General features: G+C 39.1%; 1 protein-coding gene across 1 annotated transcript in view; it reads left to right on the top strand.

Moving 5' to 3' along the window:
- Positions 1-26,780, top strand: part of SORCS3 (sortilin related VPS10 domain containing receptor 3) — a 670,210-nt gene that overhangs the window by 465,282 nt on the left and 178,148 nt on the right. The window contains exon 6 of the mRNA XM_020987979.2: positions 18,484-18,548. Coding sequence (XP_020843638.1) covers positions 18,484-18,548 — 65 coding nt within the window. The remainder of the gene's footprint in view (positions 1-18,483; positions 18,549-26,780) is intronic.

Here is a 26,780-nt window from a genome sequence, read left to right as displayed (position 1 = left end):
CCTTGCCTTTATTTTCTGTGTATGATTAAAAAAAAAAGTCCGTGTAAGTACCCTCATCCATAGTGTTCTCTTTTGAACAGAGTATAATTCTTGAGACCTCCTGCACTGACTTCTCTGTCAAATTTTATTCCATGGGATCTTACCTACCTTTTCTCTCAATCCTTGGAAATCTGCTCTCCCCAGATCTTGGGTATGTGTCAGATTTTGCTCTGCTTTCCTCTACTTCCCTATCGCAAATATTAAGATAGATTAGATAACTGAATTCTTTCAATAGGTTGATGAATTTAAATGACAGGCCCAGATGAACTATATCTTTGGAAACTGAAAGGTCTGATAGATGTGATCCTTGAACCATTATTCCATTCCTGCATTTCCTTTCATGAGCATATCTTCCTAATATGCTACACATCTCCACTCTGCCCTCTCTCCTTGTCCCTCTGCCTATCCTACAAATTTTGAAAAACACACATTTTCCCTGAGCCATATTCTAGTCATGGATGCCATCCTTCCGCACTTCAGTGATACTGATGAGACTAAATGTGCCCTCTTGTGTTAGTGTCTCTAGTTCACCTTGCTTGTTCTGAACAAATACTGTCCTATCCCACAGGGCACAGCTTTTTAATCTATATTTTGTGTATTTGGGTATAGACATGATATGGATTTTATTGCTTGCTTTTCTGTAAGATTTTGTTTCCTATGAATTTCTTCCATTTCTATGGCTGTTCTTCCTAGGTTATAATTGTTCTCTATCTATAGTAAGACCCAGACATCTGGGAAGTTTTGTCCCTCTTCCCTTCCTTTTCAATTTAGACCTTTTTTTAAATTATATTTGCAAGACCCTAGACAAATACATTATTACTTGTGGTCCAGATGTCCTGTTTTCACTCTTTGATGCTATTATTTTAACTAAGTCATTTCTCAGATTTCTCTTTCCCATCCTAAACCCTTTATTTAGATAAGCAGCAGTGATGAAATCTCTGCTGGTATCACTAAGGTCTTCATTTTCTTGCCTGAGTCTTCACAATCTTTGGCCATGAAAACTTTTTGGAATCCCCAACTTCTATGCTTTCCATTCCTAAACTATCTTGTATTCATTTCATATATATTCTGCATATACTTGTAAATGTACTTGTTTTCCCTTTTCCTCACCCTGTTAGAATAAAGTTCCAGCAGGGTATAGCCTGTTTCAGTTTTGTAGTTTTATCTCTACATCCCCAGTGCTTATTTACCATAGTGTTTGGTGCAGAGTAGATCCTTAATAGATACTTGTTGATTGATTGACAAATGTAAATTACATTATATTTCAAAAATGTTTCCTACATCTAGTATTTAGATAGTTTCTAAACCCGAGGGCATAAACGATAGCATCCATAGAACCATTTTATAAGTTAAAAAAACCCTTAAATCTAAGGTTTAACATTTCTCCCTCATAAATTCCCTCTTGTAAACTTCAGGCCAATATTCCAGATCTTTTTGGATCCCAATTCTGTTACCAAATGGATTGACTATCCTCAGCTTTTTGTCTGTCAAAATTTTGATATGTGCTATCTGTGCTTTCATCCAAGTTATTTGCAAGAATTTTGAAGAGTGAGGCTAAGAACAGAGCTCTATGGTACTCCACTAGAGACTTCCTCCTAGTTAGCATCAATTCCTTAGTCAGTTCAACCATGCAGTTCAAGAAACATTTATTAAGCACTGACGGTATGGAGCACGTTGTATTGGGTACTTATGCAAATATTTAAAAATAGGATTTTATATTCTATTGGAAGAGAGGGGAAGTCTACATTCTTTGGGTAAATCAGTGGGGCAACTCCTAATCCAGATATATCATGTTTGCTAATTCTGGCCAGAATCAATAAACTGTTATTATACTTCTTGGTATCTCCCACCATGCTTCAAAGAGGGCTGGGCACATAGTATATATGGTCATTGAATTCCTTGTTGATTAAGTGTCAGATTCTTGTTTGCCTGGGCTAGTGACTTTCCCAAGGCCATGTGGCTAGTATGTATCACTCTAGTCCAGAGAGAGAAGAGGAAATTGTGTTACTTTTGAGAGATTCTCTCTCACAGGTCCTTCCTGAATCCTTTTGTTCTAATGACTTTCTCTTGCTCACTCACACAGCAGTGGCCACGCTGAGCTCAGCCAAGGCCTCGCCTTGCATCTTTTTATAAAGCATATAAACTTCAGAGCAAATTAATCTTCAATGAGTTAGACATTATCGCAAGGTAATTCACTGTTATTCATCTCAACAGGGGAAGGGAGGCATTGAAAAGCCAGCCCTCTTTTAATTAATACATATTATTGTGCTGCACCAATTGGCAGAATAATCATTATTAATTTGGACCTGACAGTGGTCAGTTTACATCTTCCACAGCCTGCCCTTGCCTATCCTCCTCCTGCAAGTTCTCCTCCTTTCCCTCCCTCCCCCCAACCCTGTTTTCCAGTGGGATTTGATAATTAAGATATCAGTCAGAGTTTTGAAGGCATTCTAGTCCCTGCTTAGCATTTATTTAAGACCTGGGTCACTCAGCCACCATATATCAAATATGTCACATTCCTCTTTTCCCAAATGACAGGAGACAGGAGACTGGAGCTTCTTTCTCTGTCTAGTCTCCTCCCCTGCCCAATTAACAAAGGCAGACTCCTAACATTTCCTGCTGTATGGTAGGTACTATTGATGAGGTGCTGTCTCTTTTAGTTCTGCTGCGAGCCTCAGCGGCGATTTGGGTTTCTGACTTCAGCAGATGCATTTGATACCAAATATGACATGTGACCTAAATAAAGAGGGACCGTCAAAATCATTTCTCAGATTTACAGATGTGTAAACCAGGGCTCAAGAAGGGAAATGACATGACCAATGTCACACACTGACTGAGTGGTCAAGCAAGGATGACAACCCACATCCTTTTTATTCTAAATCTGTGTTCTTTTCAATACCCTTATGTAGTATGCTGTGAGTTTATATAGACACAACCAATTTCCCCAACCCTTTTGAGAGTCATTGGGGAAGGATGGGGTGGTGGTATTCACAGCAAACAACAGGACTCACCCTGGGTGATTAAACAGGGATACAATCTTTGGCAAAAACCAACAAGATGTTTCCATGTTTGTTAAACAAGAGCCATTTGTTTAGCTCAGGAGCATCTGTTGAATAAAAGAGATATCTGATGTGCAGTTTGCTCATTGGAAATTAACAAACCCTGTAAAAATGGTAATTTGTCAGCAGTTATATGAGGCAGAATTCATTCTCTGTGAGAGAACAAATTGAAACTTCCTTCCCTGATCTTCCGGAACACCCCAGAGCCAACTGTGCAGAATGAGTTTAGTATAATTTCTTGGTCATTAAAGAGAGCACGCATGAGATGTCTGGAGGAAGCAAGAAAGGAAGTGTCCTTTAAGGCAAATTGCAGGTTCTTGGAGGAAGTAGCCTGGACCTAATATATTTGCATAACTTCTGTCATCAGGGAGCGCTTCCTTTGAAGAAGGGGAAGAAGGTCAGCTGGCTGGTGGATTGGTGTGCTGTTTTTGCGCATAATTGTAAAACTCTAATCAGCCGGCTTGAGTCATTTCTTGGTTCAGTGGAAAGAGCAGAGCACTAGCTGAGGAGTCACAGAAACTGGGTTCAGATCCCATGTTTGATGCTACCTTGGGCAAATACTTAAGTTTCCTGGATTTCAGTGACCTTATTGATTAAAATGAAGGAGTTAGACTGGGGTCCTTTAAGTTCCTTTTCCAGCTCTAAACCTTGGTCCTATAATCTCATGTCTTATCTCCCTCTCTCTCTCTCGCCCCTTTTTTTTTTTGAGGTTAGGAATAAGAAGCAGTAAGTACAGTACATGCTACAGCTGATGCTGTCAGATTTAGTCAACATTGGCCAAAAGAAAATTGGGAGATTATCTTTCCTTGACTTATTTCTGTCCAAATCTTTTCCTTGGAATGTGATAGTGTCATTGTCTAATACAGCTTTGTTTGTATCTTTTATTGATCCTTGAATACCCATAGTGGAGCTGATCATGAATGGATCTTTTCAATGGTATAATAAATTGGAAGGACAAATGATCTAAGGGGCAAGGTCTATAAGTGGTACAAGATTCCCCAGCTCCTTAATAATTCCAGGAGACTGGAAGGTGAAGGTTGTGGACACAAGGGTTGTATATATCAGCAGATGCATATTTAAGTAGTATGCCTAGAGGAGTCTTGAATTGGCTTAAAGTTGATACTTTGTTTCTGCTAAATTACAATTTATATTCTTTATTTAGGATAACTTTTGGAGGAGGTGAAGAAGTTGTCTGTTGGGGAGTGTGGGAGTTGGGGAGGAAGATTCCCAGTCTCTAAATAAGAAGGTATCTCTTGGCTCTGGTTAGAAGCAAAGAGAATTAACTGGCAGTGGGCACTTAGCAACTTGCTGTCTCATTTCTGCCCATTAGTACAGCTTCCAATTGCCCTTGCATACTTTCTGAATCAAAGAAATTAAAGAAGAAAAAGACCTATTAAATGATCGAGCCCCATCCCTGGCTAATTCAGAACTATTCACTAGAGAGGACTCCGGAGTGTCTGGTCCAGTTTAATATGAGTAGTCCAAGGGTTCCACTACTTCCTTTGTGAGTGTCCCTGCTACAGTCTAATAAATGTCCATTTGAATGATTTCTTGATATTCATCAGGAGGGGACAGTGCGTTATTTGTTTTTAGAGATACCAGATAAACCAACTGTGCTAGGCCTATTGGGAAGTAGATGTGATTGGTCAATGACTATACTGCAGTACAGATCTATGTGATATGTCTATGTGGACATCATAAAACTGTGCAGTATATTGTAGTGTAAAATGGTGGAAGGCTCATTGTTGGGAGAGTTGAGAGTCAGAAGACCTAAATTCTAATCCTGGTCTTGAGTTCAGTGTTTAACCATGGCCCAGTCCCTTTAACTCTTTGGAGTTCACCTAATAAAACCAGTGGTTTGTATCAGCTGATCCCAGATCCCTTCTACTATATCTCTAACATTATGTGGTTCTGTAAGAGTGATATGGATGGACACCAAGAATGGATGGAAAAGATGTAGGAAGATACTGAGAGGGAACATCACATTTTCCCCCCAAACCTAATAATGATGATGATGATGATGATGATGATGATGATGATGATGATAACATTTATATAGAATCTGTGATATGCCAAGTACTTTAGATATATTTTCTCATTTGATTCTCATAACAACCCCGGGCATAGGTACTATTATTATCCCCATTTCACAGATGAGGAAACTAAAGGCAAACAGAGGTTAAGTGACTTGCCTAGGGTTGCATAGCTGATAAGTGTCTAAGCCTCATCTGAACTCGGGTCTTCCAGATTTCAGGCCTAGCACGCTGTCCTCTGTGCTACCTAGGGAAGAAAAAGGTGCAGAAAGACAGATATTCATTTAGTGGTCTAACCTTGTTCTTTCTGTCACCATGGCATGGGACATGATATGCCCCATGGCATGTAAAACAATAGCTCATATATCAGAATCTGTGTAATAGCAAGCCATATCCTAGTATATTTGGTATATATGGGCTCCATGGGGTCCCTGTTCAAATACAACCCACCTTTCCAAAAGGCAGGAACATTTTGCCAAAGATATTTTCTCTAGACTAGGCCAGTCTGTGAAGGAAACCTTGAGGTAGATTCAGTAGCACAGACTACCCAATGATGTGTTCACAGGTGCTGAGTCTGCAGAATGTGTGTCCTCCTGTACAGCTAGCTGTGTGGTAAAACCTGAGAGAGGAGCATTTTATGCAGGATACGATTAATGAGGTTATTACACTAATTGGCAACATCCGTTCACTCGATTAGAATGACCAGAGACAGCACGTTTTCCCTTCTGCACATTTTTAACTTATACATGCATCATGTTCTTGTCCTTTTTTTTTCCCCTCCAGAATTTTTTATAAAAGATCCTCTTGAGCGTCCTCTTTCTGTGACCTTTCTGTCCTCAAAGTAACTCATTGGCATTTGTGCAGCCCTTAGTCTGTAACCACAAAATCTTATACTTTATTGCATCCTCATTTGGAGTCATAGAATTTTAGGATCACAGAACCTTAGAATTTTAAGGCTAGAAGAAACCCCAGAGATCAGCTAAGGAACATGGGAAAGGAGACAGAGTTCAGAGGGAGAAAGTGACTTGCTGAAGGTCATGTCTCCTTCTTCCTTGCAGAAATCCTTGATCCTGAACTCCAGGGGACCTCACAGGTCATCTTGTTCAAGTGCCTTCCTTTTGCATATGAGGAGAATGCAAACCAGGGAGGCTAAGTGATCCTTACAGAAGGTCACATATGTAGTAAGCAGCAGGGGTGAAATTTGAACCAGAATTCTCTGACTCCAGAGGCAGTGTTCTTTCCAAAGCACCAGGGCTGAGAAGGCATTTGTATGCTCTAGGCAAGCTTTAAAAATTGATGCTCTCTCCTTCTTTCCCTCTGCTGAGCTGCCTCCACCCACCTGTCCTCCATTCCAGCTGTGTTTCATAAATCGTACATGCTGTGTAGACTCTCTGCATCTGATGAATGTGAACTAATGTTTGGGGGGGAGTGGATGGGGAGTCTAGATCTCTGTTTTTCTTGGTGTGGAGAAGCCCTTTTCTGGAAAGTACCTGCAGCAATTCAGACCAACAATTTAACCCTAACTTATCTTAGACACTTGTCTGGGGCACAGAAAAAATTAAATGATGTCTCCCTGATCACCTAGCCATTATGTATCACAGGCAAGACTTAAATCCAAGTCTTTCTCACTCTAAGGCTGACCATATATTCATGATTCCATACTGGTCCTTTCCCAACTGACTACTTACAAAATGATGTTTCTTGGTTGGGCATGGAGAGCAGACATTTAAATGTTTTCGTTTTCAACAAATTCACATTTACAAAAAGTCACATAAAAGGTACCCCTTGTTGTGTTCCCCTCCATGATTCACCTAAGCAGTAGTCTACTCTTCCTCCTTTGATCCAAGCTCTGCTATCTTGTTTGGTGCTCTGGGTTTGTTTTGTTTCCAGACGAAGTACCTCGATGGCCAAGATTATGGCAGATCTATCTTTGTATCCTCAACCTTGAGGAGCACAGTAAGTGCTCAATCAAGATTTATTAATTGAATTGATTTGATTTGGGATTCCCTTATTTTGTTGCCCCTAGCAACACCTATCTGCTAACCATCTCCCCACTTTGATCCCTCATATATTTGGAATCTGAGCATCATGGAAGCATAGATGCCTGTGGAATGTTTTGGGGGGAGTTAGAGTCGAAATTTGTCTCATAGTGAGCACTGGGATTGGTTTTGAGGAGATATCTATCTCTTGCTTTCCATTTTTCTAGTTTCAATGGACAAAGGTAATACATTCTGAAGCTTCCCTTGGGGCCTGACCAGGTTTTGCTGGCTTAAGGGAATTTCAAAGGGGAAGGGTAATCTTTGATTACAGACTTGTTTTTCTTCTCTCTCTCTCTCTCTCTCTCTCTCTCTCTCTCTCTCTCTCTCTCTCTCTCTCTCTCTCTCTTCTCTCTCTCTCTCTCTCTTTCTCTCTCTCTCTTTTTCAGGCAATTTGGGTTAAGTGACTTGCCCAGGGTCACACAGCAAGTAAGTGTCAAGTGTTTGGTCTGAGGCTGGATTTGAAGTCAGGTACTCCTGACTTCAGGGCCAGTGCTCTATCCACTGTGCCACCTAGCTGCCCCATGAGATACATGTTAGGTGGAAAATAGATGTTTGTGCAGGTATGGGCATAAAAGACATTTGCGAAATGATGAAGCGATAGAACTTCAATCGGGTCTTGTCAATCTTAGAGAAATTCTCATATCAAGGTGTACTATGTTGGGTACAGCCTCTAATTTGAAAATCACAAAATTAACCAAAATCATAAATAAGACAGATTCTCTAAATATACAGGTTTTTGTGAAAGGTCATCAAAATTTGAATGAACATATTTCTGAAGGAATTGAATAAATAAATCATTAGAGACAGTACAATTAGACCAATGTTAGTTTAAAGTTTAGACAAATGTTGGTTTAAGTTTTAAACCAATTGGGAGGGAACATTTATAGAACATAATATAAATGTGTGTGTGTGTGTGTGTGTGTGTGTGTGTATGAATTTCTTGGAATGAATTCTTCAGCTAATGGATATAGTTATTCAATGGCTTGTCATTACTTAAAGGATATAATCAAATTTATTTAGTCATTAAAGGAGGGCATTTAAGGCCCCTCAACCAATTTTTAAAAGTTTTTCTATCACTGCTAAAAGAGAAAGAGCATTGAACTGACTCAGAGACCCAAGTTTGAATTATGCTTCAGATATTTACTAACTTCTTGAAAAATGGGTAAATCATTTAACCTGTGAATCTCCTTATCTGTAAGATGTAGAAAATATCTATAGTAACTACCACATATGGCTCACTAGAATTAAAGGAGATAACTAGTCAATGTAAAGAGTTTGTTAACCTTAAAGTGATATAGAGATGTTCCAAAAGTTTTAGTGCAGTTTTAAGTTTAAAATGTCTCCCTGAACCCCAACAACAAAAATCGGACAAATATAACAATAATAAGAACTGCCATTTATACAGTGTCCCAGAAGTCTTAGTACAGTTTTAACTAGAGCAGCTAAGTAGTGCAGTGGATAGAGCACCAGGTTCCTGAATTCAAATTTGGCCTTCCAGGAGTGGGGAACCTGTAGCCTTGTGGCCGTGTGTGGCCCTCTAGGTCCTCAAGTGCAGCCTTTTGATCCTTTAATAAAAGGATTTGTTCTGTGAAATTTGGACTCAGGCAAAAAGTCATACTTGAGGACCTAGAAGGCCACATGTGGCCTTGAGGCTGTAGGTTCCCTACCCCTATTTCCTAGCTGTGTGACCCTGGGCAAGTCACTTCACCCTATTTACCTCAGTTCCTCATCTGTAAAATGAACTGGAGAAGGGCATGGAAAACCACTCCAGTACCTTTGAGAAGAAAACCCCAAATACGGTCATGAAGAGTCAGACGTGCCTGAAAGTACTGAACAGCAACAGCAGAATTACCAGAATTTTAGTTTAAAAGTTAATTTTAGTTCAAAACTGTACTAAGATTTTTAGGACACTGTGTATAAATCCAGCTTTCATTATTATTATTATTATTATTACTATTACTATTATTATTATTATTATTATTATTAGTCCCATCTTTGTTGTTTGGATTCATAGAGAAGTATTCTTGGGGCCCAATGATATCCTGCTACTATTCTTTTCTATTTGATATTCTATGGGCTATTGCATTATGTGGATAAAATAATTTTTTGTACTAGAATACAAGCATTATGAGGCAAGCTCATCTTCCCTAGGCTCACAGAAAACATCCTCAGTGTACCTCTAGTTATAGACAGTATAAAAGGGGTGGTAGGTACCTTATCCAGCACCTAATCCATTTCAATCTCCTTGACCAGGTCTCTATACTGTGAAAAAATCATCGTTATCATCATCATCATCATCATCATCATCATCATCATCATCATCATCATCATCATCATTGCCTCTTCTCTTTCTCCCCCTCCTCTTCCTTCTTCCTCCCCCCAACTTTGTAACATTTCTCCTGTATGTGCCCTTCTCTCCTCTGACACTGTCACCACCATGGCACAAGCCCTTATCACCCCAGTACCAGACTATTGGAACAACCTGATATTTAGTCCCCCTCCCCCAAGTCTCTCCCCACTCCAGTCCATCCTCCACTCTGCTGTCAAAATGATCATCCTAAAGGTCAAGTCTCACCATATGACTCCCCCACCCACAATTCAACAAACTTCAGTAGTCCTCTGTCACCTATAGGATCAACTATAAAATCCTCTTTGGGGCTTTGAAAGTCCTTCATGACCTTCCTACCTTGCCAGCCTTCTTCCATTTCATTCCCCATTCATGTACTTCATTATCCAGTAACAGTGGCCTCCTTGCTGTTCTTCAAAGATGACATTCTATGTCCTGTCTCTGAGCACTTTACTCGCTTTCCTCCATGCCTGGAATGCTCTCCTTCCTCATCTCTGCCTGCTGGCTTCCCTGGCTTCCTTCAAATCTCAGCTAAAATCCCACTTTCTGCAAGATACTTTTGCCTGTCTTCCTTAATTTTAGTGCCTTGAGATGAGTTTCAGTTTATCTGGCATGTTTCTTGTTTATACATAGCTATTAGCATGTTATCTCCCACATTAGACCATGAACTCCTTGAGAGCAAGGGCAGGTTCCTGACCCCTTTCCCCTTTCTTTACATCTCCAGTGCTCAGCTCAGTGCCTGGCACATAGTAAGTGCTTGACAAATGCTAGTTGACTGACTGAATGACTTCAGTGAAGTGGTAGGAACTGTACAATATGTTACTGAAAGCTATTAAAACTTAGCATCTACTAGATACTTTAGAAGACATAATCATTTGGATGGAATTAACATACCAGAAGCTCTCTAGCCTTTATAAAGTGACAGATAGCAAATATCCATATTATGAATACAAACCCAAAGTATCCTAGAGAAACTGACAAATAAACTATATTAGAACTGTTAATATTTATAAAAAGCACTTAGCATAGTGACTGGCGCATAGGTACTATATAAATATTCATTCTTTTCCCTCCCTCTAGTATCATCAATGGGTATAACTATTGCCCACAACCACCCAGATAACACTGATCCGTTAAAAATTTTAAAACATGGTAGTAGATGTTTCCATATTGAATATTCATAATTGCCAAACTGCTTGGAATGAAAGACTTTTAGAATATATTCTTCCTAGTGAAAAAAGTTAAATCATGTGAGAATTCATGTCTTATCTTCTATTGGAGCTGTCCTAAAGACTATTGTTTTTATTATTATTACATGATTCTTCCATTAAAGTCCTATTCCAATCTCTCATCTTGGTGTGGAAGTAAACTTGGGTTCATTAAGACTATGCCACCAAAGCTCTGACAGGTTTCTGCTAGCTGGCAAGGCTTTGAGTATGGGGTCAGTGGATCCGTCTAGCTAGATTTGGAAGCGGTCATCCTTAGGTTGACCACAGACAGAGTGATGATTCTGTTTTTGTCCACAGCCACTCTCAGAGATCATTTACAGACAGAAGAATTAGCCTTTGCATTGTGGAGGGAGAACCTACACTCTGAAATTACACATTAATTGACATATTCTCACCCTCAACCTCTAACCTGATGTCACTGACAGGGAGAGAGGCTGGAGGTTGCTAGCAATTGAGTACACAAGGGTTTAGAAGATTCTACCATGGAAGATGCTGGATATATAGGAAGTTAAGGGTGCCAGGAGAAACTGGCCTACCTAGAGCAGAGGCAGCCTGACAAACAGATACATTGTCTCTGGAGCAAGACGACTTGGGTTCAAATGTTCCTTTTGACCTTGGGCCAATCAATCACTTCTTCTGACTGGACAGAGATGCTCGGATTGTGGATAAGTATTACTTCTAATAAAAAAATCTTGATGCAAATTAGGTTCTTTAAAAAATTTATTATTATAATTTTTGTTTTGACATTGCCTGTATTTCCTCCTGTAACCTTTCTCTTCCCATTCCTTATGACAAAGAATTTTTAAAAAATGAAAATAGGAAGGGTAAAAAAAAATCAAAACCAATGAAGATATTGAATATACCTGATGTTAGATATAATAACTTTTCCACTTCTGCAAAGGAGTTTAGAGGAGAGGGAAAATCACTTCTAATAGCTCTTCTGTGGGGCCAAGCTTGCTCTGTGTACTTTCCTAATATTATATTTAATTGTTTTGTGGTTAGTCTCTCCCTGACACCCCCTCCCCATTATTTACATTGATGTTTGTTTGATATTACATGTTGTTTTTCTGGCACTGCCTACTTCACCTTGTATCAGCTCATGTAAATCTTTCCACGCTTCTCTGTATTAATCATGTGCATCATTCTTATAATATAGCAGTTTTCCTTTACATTAGTCATTCTTCCAATTGATGGGCATCTATTTTGTTTCCAGTTCTTGCTACCACAAAAAAAGTGCAGCTACAAATGGTTTGGTTTCTGTGGGGCCTTTCTTTTAGTCATTAATCTCCTCGGAACCTTTGGGTCAAATGGTATGGACATTTTAAACACTTTCTTTTCATAATTCCAAATTGTTTTCCTGAAAGATTGTACTGATTCACAGCTCCACCAGTAATATATTGGTGTGACTGTCTTTCTACAATCCCTCCAGTATCAATTATTCCTGCATTTTTGTTATCTCTGCCAATTTTCTGGCTGTGAGACGAAACTTTAGGATTGTTTTAATTGACATTTTTTTATTCTTTCATGTGGTTAATAGTTTATAGTTCTTCATTTGGGAACTATTTGTTCATATCACTGAATTAGGTTATTTTGTCTCTTCTGAGATTATGGCTGTGAGGTTTTACACACACACACACACACACACACACACACACACACACACACACACACACAAATATATAGTCACCACCAGGAAGGTACATGTAAAGGAGATGATAACACCCTCTCATTACTGCTGGGAGAGTCCAGAGACATCAGGGAGCCGACTAGGCTAAAAGAGATGGAACAGGCTTCACAAAGGAATTGGTTCACTGAGGTGGGCCCCAGAAGGGGGAAGAGAATATGCATTTATATAGCACCTATTATGTGCCAGTTGTTGTGCTAAGTGCTTTATAGATATCTCTTTTGATCCTCATAAAAACGTTGTGAGATAGGTTCTGTTATTATCTACATTTTACAGTTGAAGAAACTGAGGCAAACAGAAGTTTAGTGACTTACCCAGAGTCATACAGCTAGTAAGTGTCTGAGGCTGCATTTGAACTCAGGTCTTCCTGACTTCAGGCCTGACCTATTCTATCCATTGTTCCACTGAGCTGTCAGGAAGATGAACTTTATCATTCACAGTCACTGAAATAAAGATTCAACAAATATTTATCAGTATGAATATGTGGTAACAGAGTCATTGTGCAAAATGCATTGTGAAAGCCCTCAGAATTTATTAAAAAGTGCCTTTTCCCAGGCTTGCAGACAGATCTTAATTAGGAGAGAATGAAGGTACACACGTGCAAAAAAACCCCCAATGTTTTTCCTAATATCATCCTACTCATCCCCGCCATTACTTATTTATTTGCTTAGCTCTCTGGTACTGACTGGATCCTTTTCCGATGCTTATGTCTCTTGGCTGGGAAGCTGATAGGGCTCAGGTATGAGGGAGATGGGCCTAGCCACCAACTTGCATTTTCATGAATAGTACTCATCTTACCAGGAGGGACTAGATAACAGCATCCTTATCATCACCAGGATATGGAGAGAAGAAATAGCCTGTATTGTTATCCCCTATCCAATCATTAGCACAGAGGGCACAGGGTACAGGCAATGGCAAACTGGATTTGTTAGCCCAGGGACTGATTGCCCCAGTTCCTGTGGGAACAAGGAAGTTATTTCTTTTCTAGGAGATACAAGCAAGAGTCTCTATCCTATGGGTTGCAGCTAACTGTCAGTCAATAAATATTTACTAAATGCCCCCCCCATATATATGTGTGTGTGTGTGTGTGTGTGTGTGTGTGTGTGTGTGTGTGTATGTATGTATATATATATATATATATATATGTATATGTATATATATATACATATATATATATATATATTATGTATATATGTATATATCAGGTACTGTGCTAAGCAGGGGGTACAAAAAAAAGCCAAAGATAGCCCTTGCCCTCAAGATGCTCAGAATCTAATGATGAGACCTTCACGTTCATCAAAAAGTGGAAAGATTTTTCTTTACCTTGGCCACATGCAGGCTGCTGGGCTCCCCACCCCACTCCCCTAATATCAGGAAAAATGAAGAGTTGGAAACATAGACATCTATATAAATCCAATGAAATAAATTTCCTATATGGGGTTCCCAGTCTGTCAATTAATCAAGTACTTAATCCTGTGAAACCTAGACAGTCTACCAGCACCAGGAAACTGAATCATTTCCATTTGAATTGTCTTAGGAAGATTCTGAAGATCACCTGGCAAGATAAGGTATTGGACACTGAGGTCTTTTCTCAAACTAAACTGCCAAGCATTTAAACTCTACTGCAGAGAAGGCAGCTCTGATGGGCTGGCCACATTATTTGATTGCCAAATGTACACTTGCCTAAAAGATTATTTTATGGAGAACTCACACAAGGCAAGCGCTTACATGGTCGTCAGAAGAAATAATAATGACACTCTCAAGGTCTCTCTGAAGAACTTTGGAATTAATTTTGTGACATGGGAGACATTGGCATAGGACTGCCCGGTATGGCATGCCCTTATCAGAGAAGGTGCTGTGCTCTATGAACAAAGCAGAATTGAGATAGCTCAAAAGAAACGTGAGATGTGCAAATTTAGAGACATCTTCACTCCAGATGTTCATGTGGACTTTGTGTGCCTGACTTGTGGTAGAGCCTTCTGAGCTTATCTTGGTCTGATCAGCCATAGTCAGATACTCTGTAACTTGACTCTAGCATAGTGATGTCATTTTGGTCCTCTTCATGAACAGACAACACATATTGGATACTTGTGTTCTTGACACTAGAAGAAATAGAATTTATACCTGGAAGGACCAAACCGTGAGAAATCACAAAGTGCATTTTTTCCATCCGTAAGACAAAATATAAATAGGATGAATTTTTTTTATTTCAAAGTAAAATTATAATAAAATTATTGTATCAGTTGATGTACCTGATACTTCTAGTGTTGAAGCTGTAGCAACTACTATATATGGTTGTTTACAGGAAAGAAAACATACTCCTTACTCTACAGGAAGTCACAATCCAGTTGACATGATAAAATTTATTGAGGAAACAATTGAAGGACTGCATAAGGCAGAATATAATGATGTACTGAATTGTAGGGATGCTATGTAGTGCTGGAGGATTTCACAGGGTGCAGGGGTGGGGAAGATAAGGGTGGTTTGGAAGAGGTAAGGAAGACTTCTTGTTGGAAATGGTCTAGTGAGAGAATGAGTAGGGCTTGAATAAGCACAGAGGAGAGAGTGGCATGTGTGGTGATTGTGACATTTGTACTGGACTCCTCAGTGTTGCCTTGTGTTATATATTAGCTCTTGGTTGGCAGGGATTGTGTCTTCCTTCATTGTTTTTCCTTGTCAACGTGTTCTTGTGTTTTCCATGTCAACGTGAACATTTCATAAACTTTGTTCTGATACTAAAGACATTCTTTAGGCCTTGTGAGAGTGTAGAAAATGGCAGGAATGATTTCAGGTGAACTGAATGTTGGGCCAATGTCTAGTGCTACCAACCAGAGCTTTACTACTGAAACAATGGGTATCTTGTCCAAATAACCTATGCCCCCAGGTTATTTCCAGTCAGACCTCCTCCCCGAAAGCCTTTTCCACCTTCTGCACCCCAGGGTCTTTCCCTCCCAATCCCTACAGCACTCAGCATGCCTCAGATGTTAACACTTAACATCCCTGTTTCTGTTGCCATAGCTCGAATCTTCATGATTCCTTGTATGGTTTTCCAGTTTTTATTTTGTGTAATTTGGTCATCTCAACTAGATTTTCAGATATATGATATTGATGCTTTGAAGAACTAGACAACTTATCTCTTCCAACTCAAGGCCAGCCAGATTTTTCAACCATATCATACCACCTTTACCATTCCACTCTAATACCAAATCTAGTTCTCCCAGTTTCTCTAAATTAGTACAATCTACTCAGCCACCCACTTTTTGTTTTGGTTGTTGTTTAGTCACTTTTCAGTCATGTTCCACTCTTTGTGACCCCATTTAGGATTTTCTTGACAAAGATACCAGAGTGGTTTGCCATTTCCTCCAGCTCATTTTTGCAGATGAGGAAACTGAGGCAAACAGAGTAAAGTGGCTTGCCCTGAGTCCCACAGCTAGTCAGTATCTGAGGACAGATTTAAACTCAGGAAGGTGAATCTTTCTGACTTCAGGCTGGGTGCTCTATCCACTGGGCCACCTACCCAACCAGATTGTCTCTAATTTCAGAGAAGAAGTGATATTGAGGATTGGAGCTCCTTCAGCATTCAGCTCCCTTGTCTGTGTTCTGGAACTGAGAATCCAACTCCTATTCTGCCACTAAATCACTGTGTGGCTTTGGACAACTACCTTAACCTCCCTGAGGCTCCGCTTCCTTGACTATATGATGGCAATAATGATATCTGTACACGATATATGTAGTTTAGTGATAGATGAGCACTTGACAGGATGTTTTAGGGGGGATTTTTGTTTCAAGTAAGGATTGAACTGTACCTCTAAGGTCCGTTTCTACTCAAAGATTTTATCCTTTTATGATTCTGATCCCTGTCCTACTTTCTTCTGTCTTTTGTTGTGAGGAGCAAATGAGATAATAGATATAAAATTGCTTTGCAAAGTAAAAAGTACCATATAGATAATATAATGATCATCATTACTACATATCTTCAGGAAAGGAGTTTTTTTTTAAATATAGATTTTGTAGATAACAGAAGTTTATCTGAAAAGAGTTAATGTTAAGTGTTCAAATGAATATTATATATATTTATATATATGTATACATATGTATATTTATATATGTATGTGTACATATATATATTATATATATGTGTGTATGTGTGTGTGTGTGTGTGTGTATATATATATATATATATATATATTATTTTTTTTTTTTTACCAAAATCTATGCCTTCTTAAACAGAGAGTACTGAATATAACACATTCTTGATGACTCGGGGTCATCCATCTAAATGTTAATGAATATTTATTCTGTGCTAAATAAAATGATGCCTATGGGCTGACTACACTTCACAGGGTCATTTGGCCAGGAAGTAAACAACAACAACAATAATAATAGTCAGTGCTACATGGTTTGCAAAGTGCTTTCCAAATATTATCTCATTTTATCTTCACAGCAACCCTGGAAAGTAGGTGTTAACTATTATTATCCCCCTTTTAAACTGAGACTTTTAGGTTTAGTGACTTTCCTAAGGTCTCACAGCATGTAAGAGTTTGAGGCAAGTTTTGAATTCAGATCTTTCTGACTCCATTCCAGGGCATTAGCTACTGAGCCACCTAAATGATCCTGCTCTGCTATAGTTTTTCGATTCGTGTGTGTGTGTGTGTGTGTGTGTGTGTGTGTGTATGTGTGTGTGTGTGTGTTTAAATCATTTTTCCTGCCTCTTTCCACCTGATGTCAGTCTGTCAGCTGAGCTGTATCTTTCTCCCACTATCAGTATGTATGCTTTTAGCAATTCCCCTTGAAATTTGCTTCTTCAAATATAAATTGTGCTAGGAAAACAGATAATTGGGCATGATAGAATTCTATCAGAAACAAGAGTAAACAGAATTGAAAGGAGGGACTGGGGTCTCCCCCATGAATAAAATGCATCAGTTTCAGTGCATGGACTTTACAAACATCTGTGACATATTGTCAGTCTTTAACGTTTTCTTCATAACTCCAAAAGTATGTTCCAGATAGTTAAGGTTGCCAGCTAAGTGACCCCCTAGCTAAGTGTGATATAATAGAATTACAATGATGATTAATCTGGTGGCATATGAGTGACATTTATATAGTGATTTTACAGGTTACAAGTTACTTAACAATCATTTTTCTCATTCAATCATTGCAACATCCCGAGGGAGAGATAACTATGTGTTTTAGTTTCCAGAATCTCATGATCTCTGACACTTGGAATCCTCAAACCTCTGACATTGGACACATCCTCGGGAAAGACGGGGAAGGCTCAGAAAGTGTCTTCTAGAAAACAGCTGATACTGACCTTGTTGCATAGATACAGACTCCTCAGATCCCTTTTATGGTCTTTGGACATCAGACTTTGAGCAGCTCAGCATCGTAGTCATGTGCACAGAACTCTTCCAGGAAACACATACACTCAGATACAACTACAGAATTATCTGACTGTGTAGCCTTGAAACTTTGCTAGAATAACTTTCTGCATTTCTCTCATCCAACTCCATGAATTTCTGCAAAATCAGAATCAAAAGGGCTAGTCTCAACTACTGGCTTATGAACTGTTATTTCTCTCTACATTCATTTGCCTAATGCCTACCCCAGCATGGGAAGAGTATGATGGGACCCTTCCCTTCCCCCCTGACACAAGCAGTGTTTTAATTCCCTATAGCTTGGCCACAATGCCTTCCTTCTGGTACTAACACTTACCTCTCTTTTTATGGATAAGAAAACTGAATCCCAGAGATGTGTCCAAATTACATAAAGCACTGTGGTTGGATCATGGAATTCAACCTAGGTCTTTGGGCTCAAAACCAAGTGATGTTTTTTACTATATTCCAGTATCAATGCAAAGAAGCTTTCAAAGGGCCATACTACATCTTGCTCCTCCACTACAGAACAGCCAGTCTTGTAGGACCTCAGAGCTTGGTGACTGTGTACCTCTGCTGTCTGGTGTATTTGACCAAATCTTCCTGAAAGGAGAAGACTGGCCTATTTAGACTTTGTCCGTTTCTTGACACATTCTCACTAGTGCTCTCTTTCTTCTCTAGGTCAGTCACAGGCTTGGATAAGGAGCCTGACCTTGTACACATGGAGGCGAGGACGACTGACGGATGTGAGTGCTGCGGAAGCAAGGTTGATACACAGCCGTGCTGAGCTAGGGCCAGGGGGAACCAGCCAGTGCTCTCTAATTTACATTTTAATGGACTGGGAAGATGTAGGATGCAGAGCTCCATTACTGACATCACTCCTTATCGCTGACCTCTTGGGCAGGGGGAAGGAGGGAGGAGGGGGAGAGGCTTCTTCAGTCCTTTGAGAAGCCCTGTGGAAATAGACCATGATGGACCAATCTCTAAACATTTCCTTGGCCTTTAGAGTAAGAATTTTGATGTGATGATATTCACAGTTTCCTCCACCATAATTTCATGCTGCCTTTGGTATAATTCTAAAAGAAATGTATACCAACACACAGTGTTTATTTTTAAGTGAAGTTTGCATTTATATGAAAGTGTGCCTTACTTTAAGAAAACGTGCTGTGTGAAAATTCAGATTTGCTATGCCAAGAAGTAATTGAGTAATTATTTGAATGACCACGTAGTAAGCACTTAAAAAATGCTTGTTGACTGACAGGACTCACTGCCAAGGCTCCTTTAAATGGCATTTTCCTTGAGGATAGGCAACCAACATTTATTAAACATTATGTGCTGGTCACCAAGGACAAAATGAGAGAAAACCAGTAAGGGGAGCACAGTAGATACCACTGATCTCTCGTTCTTTGTGTTATCTTTTATTTATTGCCTGTGCACACGGTAGATTCCTCAGAAGGAAAGGGGAGGATTGAGGATGATACTGCGGCTTCAGTATGTTTGATACCTTAAATAGAAACAGGAGAAGGGGGGTGATTAAGGGACAAGACAAATTTTAGACATATTGAATTTGATATACTGACAAGATATAAAGAGAGGTCCATCAGAAGAATAGAGATGATATGGAACCAGAGTTAAGGAGAGATGTTTTTGTTCGTTTAGTTGTTTTTCAGTTGTGGACATCTCTTTATGACCCCTTTTGGGGTTTTCTTAGCAAAGTGGTTTGCCATTTCCTTCTCCAGCTCATTTTACAGATGAGGAAACTAAGGCAAACAGGGTTAAGTAACTTGTCCAGGATCACACTGCTAGTACATGTCTGAGACCAGATTTGAACTAAGGTAGATAAATCTTCCTAACTCCAGGGCACTCTATCCTCCTTACCACCTAGCTGCCCTGAGAGATACTTAAGCTATATATCTATGTAACTATATTTATATAGCTATATCTCTATGTTTACCTTTATCTGTCTATTTTTATCTGAATGTATTTATATAAATATAGATCTCTCTCTCTCTCTCTCTCTCTCTCTCTCTCTCTCTCTCTCTCTCTCTCTCTCTCTCTCTCTCTCCCTCTCTCCCTCTCTCCGTCTAGAGATCCGAAAGTCATGTGAGTAAAGACTACGAATGAAAGTCAATGAACTCACCAAAGGAGAGAATACACAGAAGAAATAAGGGTCTAGGACCAAAGATTTGGGGGACACAAAGGTTTAGGTACTACATAATAGTCTAGCCTAGAATACTGAGAAGAAGTAATAGGACAGCTACAAGGAAATAAGTTAAGGACAGTGACATAGAAACCAAGAGATGAGAGAGTATCTGCAAATTTCTGGGATAATGTAGTCAATGGTATCAAAACCTTCAGAGAGATCAAGGAGAATAAGGACTGAAAAAAGACCATAAGATTTATTTGGCAGCTTCAAGATCTGTAGTAATCTTTGATAAAACAGATTCAGTCAGGTGGTAGGGTGTCAAACAAAGCCAGTTTTCAGGCTTTCAGACGTCAATGAGTCATGAGGAATTAGCAGTAGTAAGCATAAACTATTTTTTTCTATAATTAGGTAGTAAAAAAGTAAGAAGAATAATAGTTTAAGATGATGGCAAGGTGAAGTGCCAGTTTTTAAAGGATAGATGAGTCCTGAGCACATCTGTAGACAGGAAGGAAGGAAAGAAGGAAGGAAAACAGTAGAATTTATTAAGTGCAACTATGTGCCAGGCACTATTCTAAGTGTTTTATAAATATTGTCTCATTTTATCTTTGCAACAACCTATTATTATCTCTGTTTTACAGTTGAGGAAACTGAGGCAGAAAGAGGTTCAGTGACTTGCCCAGGGTCACACAGCAAGTAAGTGTCAGAAGCAGGATCTGAACTCAAGTCTTCCTGATTTCAGGTCCAGCTTTCTACTCACTACACTACCTACTTGTCTGTAGAGAGGAAGGAACTAATAGATAAGCAGAGATTCAAAATAGTACAGAAAGAAAAAATGATCTGTGGATAAAGCTCTCAAAGAAGAGAAGAGTTGATGAATCAAGTGCAGAACTAACATGGTTAGCTTTGGCAAGGACAAAAGTTCTCCGACACTTAATAGTTGTGTGACTCAAGACAAGTGACTTGACCTGTGTCTCAGTTTTATTATCTGTAAAATGGGTATAACAATAGCACCTACCTGCCAGGGATATTGTGAGGATCAAAAGAGATAGTATTCATAAAACACTTTGAAAACCTTAAAGTGCTATGTAAATACTAGCTTTAATTATTATTATTATTCCTCAGACAAGTGGCAAAGGATGAGAGGATGGGAAGAGATATAGAACTATTTTACAGCATGGCAAATGGGAGATGAGAGATCTCATGAGAGATGACCTGAACTTTTACAGGAAAGTAGGAGATGACATCATCCTTAGTGAGAGAGGACAGTGGCTTGAATTGGGAGGAGAAAGACTTAAAACAGTTGCTGTGAGGGGAATAAGATAAAGAATCGATAAGGTATTTTTTTTAATTTTTAATTTTTTTTTTAAGGATTGCTATGTAGCGGTGAGATTAGATAAGGTGCACTTATTTATCCTGGACCTAGTTAATATGTTTGCATATGTAGCCCCAAATCTGGGGCTCAGTCCTCCAATGCACATTTATAGGCTGGGGTCCTATGAGGGCAGCTTGACTGTCACAACTCAGGGTCTAGGAGTGAGGTTTCTAATGCTATTACTTACAAACCCCCACTGGTGTGCCTTCTATTAATGATCAGTCGTAGCCTCATTTAGCTTTTACAAGAGGCATTTACTAAATGGCATAGGGGAAATAGTTGACACAAACATTTTCCCCTAAATCCCAGAAACATACTCTTTCAAAAATATACACAGGTCCTTAGGAAGAGGAGGCTCAAGCTTAGGGTACAGTGAGGCACATGTATACAGTACACATGTGGGGAAGCGGTATTTCACAATGCCCAGAGTTTTATGGCCTAAAAATCTTTTCTCTTGAGTCCATAACCAGTATTCTTCTAGTTGCTTCTTAACCTGCTGGCTATTTACCTCTCCATATCTGTTTTTCTTTCTATATCTGTCTTCTTTCTGCTCCAGACAGGATGTGTCATCTCCTAGTCTTTCAGTCTCTCTGATCCCATCTAGATATATTGTCTGCTGCTGGTTCAATTCTCTACAGACATGGTCAGTGGAAGGAGGAGATAGCTAAGGAAGAAAGAGAGAAAAAAAATGTTTTATCTAGGTCTTGGCTCTAACCCTAGATCTGGAATTCTCTGTCCCGAAATCCTCTACTTCTGGACTGATCTACCACTTGATTGATGAACTCACAACTGGCTTGCTATTTTTATATGTAGGTCAAAAGGTGTGACTTGAACTCAGCCAATTATAAGAGAGTTCCTATATGGCATCATTTATATTCACCCAATTACTAGAGCCCTATAATCTTCACAAATTAATTAAAGAGTTGTTCACACCTTATAATGGGATTGTAGGAAAATTCCTTAATACTTAGTTTAAACTACTGGTTGATTCAATTGTGGTAATATGGACTTTTTGTGTCTGTATTAATTGAAGTAGGGTTGGAACTATCACCCTTCTACATGACTTCCTCCAACAGCATTCTGCAGTTCAGAAATGGGAGTAAAAAAACAGATAATTGGGGGGAAAGGGGAAAAGCATGACTGGGTTGTAGTCTGGCAAAGTATAAATTTCAGAAAGACAAGGGAGTAAGATTTTAAGGGTGAAAGTCAGCATGTAGTTGGGAGTCAGAATTATAAAGTGAGGCAAGTAAAACCAGAGCAAAGATGATGGACTGGGAGAATTGGAAGAAATGGAAGAGCTGGAGGCCATAATGAAGATGAAGAAAGAAAGGAGGAGAAGGAGGAGAGAGAGAGAGAGAGAGAGAGAGAAGAGAGAGAGAGAGAGAGAGAGAGAGAGAGAGAGAGAGAGAGAGAGAATGAGAAAGACAGAGAGAGAGAGAGAGAGCATAGCATTACAGGAGATCATGGGAATATCAGAGGTCAAGATCATGGGGATAGAATTGTTTGGGGTGACAGCATGAAGTCTAAGTTATCATTGTTTCTATTAGTAGTTGAGGTGGAATGTTGGGGGAGTTGAGGACGCTAATGAAATGAGAGGCCTGGTTACTGAGCTTTACATCATTGTAAATACTGAAATCACCAAGGATGAAGGTAGGGGTTGGAATAGATAAGACTGATCTAGATAATGAACCCCTTGAGAAAGGAGGGAAATGACCCAGAAGCTGGCAAATGACAACAATGCAGATGTGAATAAGGTTATATAGAATGATGGTGTTAGCCTGAAAGGAGCAGAGGTTGCTAAGTGACAGCTCAAGAAGGAGGGTCTGGAAGTAGTTGTGGAAAGTAAAGAGTAGACGACCTCCTCTTGTATAGGGCTGTTGTGAAAGAGACCTCAGATTCCAAATTACTTTTGCCATGGGGCAGCAGGTATCCCACTTTTCTTAGGGGCAAGTGAATCCTACATTCCTGGTTATTTGCTAAATGAGAGCAAGAGTATTTAATGTAGCCCATAACTACCTAAAAATAAGTATACAAGCACATCCTACTTAGCATTGTTAATTGATTCTATGAAAACACAGTATTAGAGAAAATTATGTCCCATAGGACATAGTACCTATGTACTGTGTATCCACGTAATTTGCAAGGTACATTCCAGAATGACCAATATCCAGACTATAAACACTTAAATTATGTATTTCAGAAGGCTGGGACTATTGAATCTTTGTAAACCAATTCCCTTCACTCTACTTTTCACCCTTCTCCTATAAATCCCCCTTGTCCCATAAACTCTTAGGGTGAGGGTGGGGCGAAGCTGAACCACTTACACTGTTCTTGGAGGTACCGAGGCATACAGGGGCTAAAGGGACAATGAGGCTATATTAAAACCCCAAAGCTCTGGTATAGCTTTCATGTTTTGAGGGGCCAGCATGTCTCTAAAGTACCATAGCAACCTTTTTCTCATTGGCTTGAATTTTGAAGGTTCCAAATTGAGCTCCTATCCATAAGTCAGAGGCCAGAGATGATTTTTGTCTCCAGAGATCAAATCTTGTTACAGCAGTGTTTTGCTTTATTATAGTTAGGGCAAGTTTTAATGCCTTAGTTAAATTAAATTCATCAGTTATTAAAGCTGAAAAGGCAGAGGAAGGGAGAAAATTACACACGTACCACACTAGGTACAGTAAACAATTAATAGTATCTCCAATGTAGGAAGAAGTCAGAGAAATTTATAAGAAACAAAATTCCAGAAGATTAACCAGCAATAAACTTCATGGCCTCAGAAGTTTATACACAAGTTCACAGAGTCTGGGAAAAATGTAAGGAGAGGTAGGCTTAAAACAAAGGGCGTATTTGACCTCAAAGATATCACCAGGCCGTAATGGTATAAGCCCCATGACTGGAATATTGTTCTGGAAGGGTATACCTTTTACAAAAACAGTAGGATAAGTAAAAAGGTAGGTAGAGTGGCATTGTAATAACTAAATTCTTGTGAGAAAAAAAACCTAAAAGATAAAAACTAGTGGAGAGGTTGTGGGTGAAGTTTGATAGAGACCAACTTAAAAGTGATATTACCTGTAAAGTATACAACAGAGAAAGAAAAAAATAGATTAGGAATTTAGAAAATGTCACAAGCTTGGCACAGATACATGATGTAATGGGAGAGATCAGTTATCTGGTCATCTTTTAGAGGTTTAAAGCAATATCCAAACACACCTATGCCCCCTCAAGAAATTTGCAATCTAATAATAATTATTTTTGTGGAAATAACATAATAGAGATGAGATTTTTTTGTCAAAGTGATCTTACTTAGGGACACTTATATATGTAACTCAGAAACACATTTTTAATATTAAATAAAGCACACTACTAGTGGTTTCCTCCTCCAAAGTAAATACAGTGAACAAATCAAAGATATAGGCCTGCAGGCGGAATTACCCAGCTCCTCCGTTATCATGAAATAGGCATTTTCCCGACTATCTACACATGATCTTTTCACGTAGAATTCTACTGTTTCAACACCATACTGAAGATGATACCAGTTTGGAGATGTATATGCAAGTTGAAACAGCTCCCCCCGCCCCCGGTAACTTCTCTTTTGCCCCTCTTTCTGACTTCTTTTACAGTTGAAAGACAACCATCGTCACTATCACTCAGGCTCTTAAACTAGATGCAGTCCTCCATCCCTTAGCCCCTCTCTCATCTCCTCCAATTCTAACATCTCTTATATGTGCCTCCTCCTCTTCTCTGACCCTGCCACCACCTTGATGCAAATCACACCAAGGCTATTGTACTAGCCTTCTAATTTGTCTACCTGCCTGGAGTCTTTCCCCACTCTAGTCTGTCATCCACTTAGTGGTAAAATCAATCTTCCTCAAGTATAGGTCTGACCATATTACTCACCTAGTCAGTAAACTCCAGTGGCTCCTGGTGACCTCCAGGATCAAATATAAAATCATCTCCTTGGCATTAAAAGCCCTTCCTAATCTGCTTCACTTTCAATCTTCTGATAGCTCATTCCCCCCTTACACAGTCTTCAGCCCAGTGATGCTGGCCTCCATTCTTGTTCCTTACACAATATTCCCTATCTCCCAACTTCATGCATTTTCACTGGATATCCCTAATCCCTGGACTTCTTACCTGCCTCATCTCCACCTTCTGGCTTCCCTGGCTTCCTTCAAAGCCCATTTAAACATTTGACCTTCTCTGTGAAATCTTTCCCAATCCCCCTTAAATTTTATGACCTTTCCCCTGATATTATCTCCAGTTTCTCCTGTATATCTATCTTATTTGTATATAGTTATCTGCCTGTAGTCTCCTTCCTTAGACTGTGGGCTTCTTTAGAGCAGGAACTGTCTTTTGCCTTTCTCTCTAGCCCTGGCTCTTAGAACAGTGTCTGGTACATAATAGGCACTTGATTAATGTTTTTTTTTTTTGTCTTGATTCGTGGTGTGACAGGTGAATTGATGGTGATACTGTGTTCATAGAATTGTTAAATTGTGGAATCTCAGCATCATAGGATTACAGAGTTAGGCTAACTGACCTAGTCTATTCAAGAATCTTCTAACAGGATATATCATCCATTTGCTTATGAACACTTTTAGCGACAGAGCTCACTCTCCAACGAGGCAGGCTGCTTCGTTATTGTTAGAAACGTCATCTTTATATTGAGTTGAAATCTTCCATACTTTAGCTTCCAGTGATCCTTGTTCTGCTTTCTGGAGTCATGTAGGATGTCTCTTCTTTGCCTACATGAAAGCCCCAAAATATGAAATGATGATCATCCTCCCTCTCCTCTACTTTCTTCTTCAGACTAAATATCTCTATTTTCTTAAACATTTTGTGTGTTGCATGAATTCATTCAATAATAAACACTTATTGAATGACAAAATATTTGTTGAATGAATTAATATGGCATAGTTTTGAGACTATCAAAATCCTTTTTTCTCCTCTCTTGTATGTTTATTTTTCTAATATACCTTAGAAAATGTAACACTCAGAATTGGAATTATATCCAGAATATATCCAGATACGATCTGACTGGTACAGAGTTCAATTACTTTCTTGCCTTCCTCAATTTAGACACATTAGGGATAGATCAAGGACCTGTGATTTCATTGGTATAAGCAATCCTGGGATAAGGAAAAACTCTGTCTACAACTTAATACAGTACCAAATGACATTTCTTTTTAAAAAAACAACTACATCACTATGTTGGTCCAAATAGAGCTTAAAGTCCCTATAAACTTTAATGACCTTATTTTAAGGTAACTTCTTTCCCTATGATCACCCTTCTAATTACCTCATCCTGTACTTTAAAAATATTATTATTCATTTCATTAAATATTTCCCAATTACATATAAGATTTTTAATAATAATTTTTTAAAATTTTGAGTTCCCAGTTCTAATCCCTCCTTCCTGTCCCTCCCTCCTCCTTGAGAGGACAGACATTTTGATTTCAATTA

This window comes from Phascolarctos cinereus, unplaced genomic scaffold (genome assembly GCF_003287225.1).
Source record: "Phascolarctos cinereus isolate Bilbo 61053 unplaced genomic scaffold, phaCin_HiC Scaffold_3;HRSCAF=262, whole genome shotgun sequence".
In the NCBI taxonomy this organism is placed as follows: Eukaryota; Metazoa; Chordata; class Mammalia; order Diprotodontia; family Phascolarctidae; genus Phascolarctos; species Phascolarctos cinereus.
Note: the sequence above shows the minus strand (reverse complement) of the source record. Positions and strands in the feature narration are given on the sequence as shown.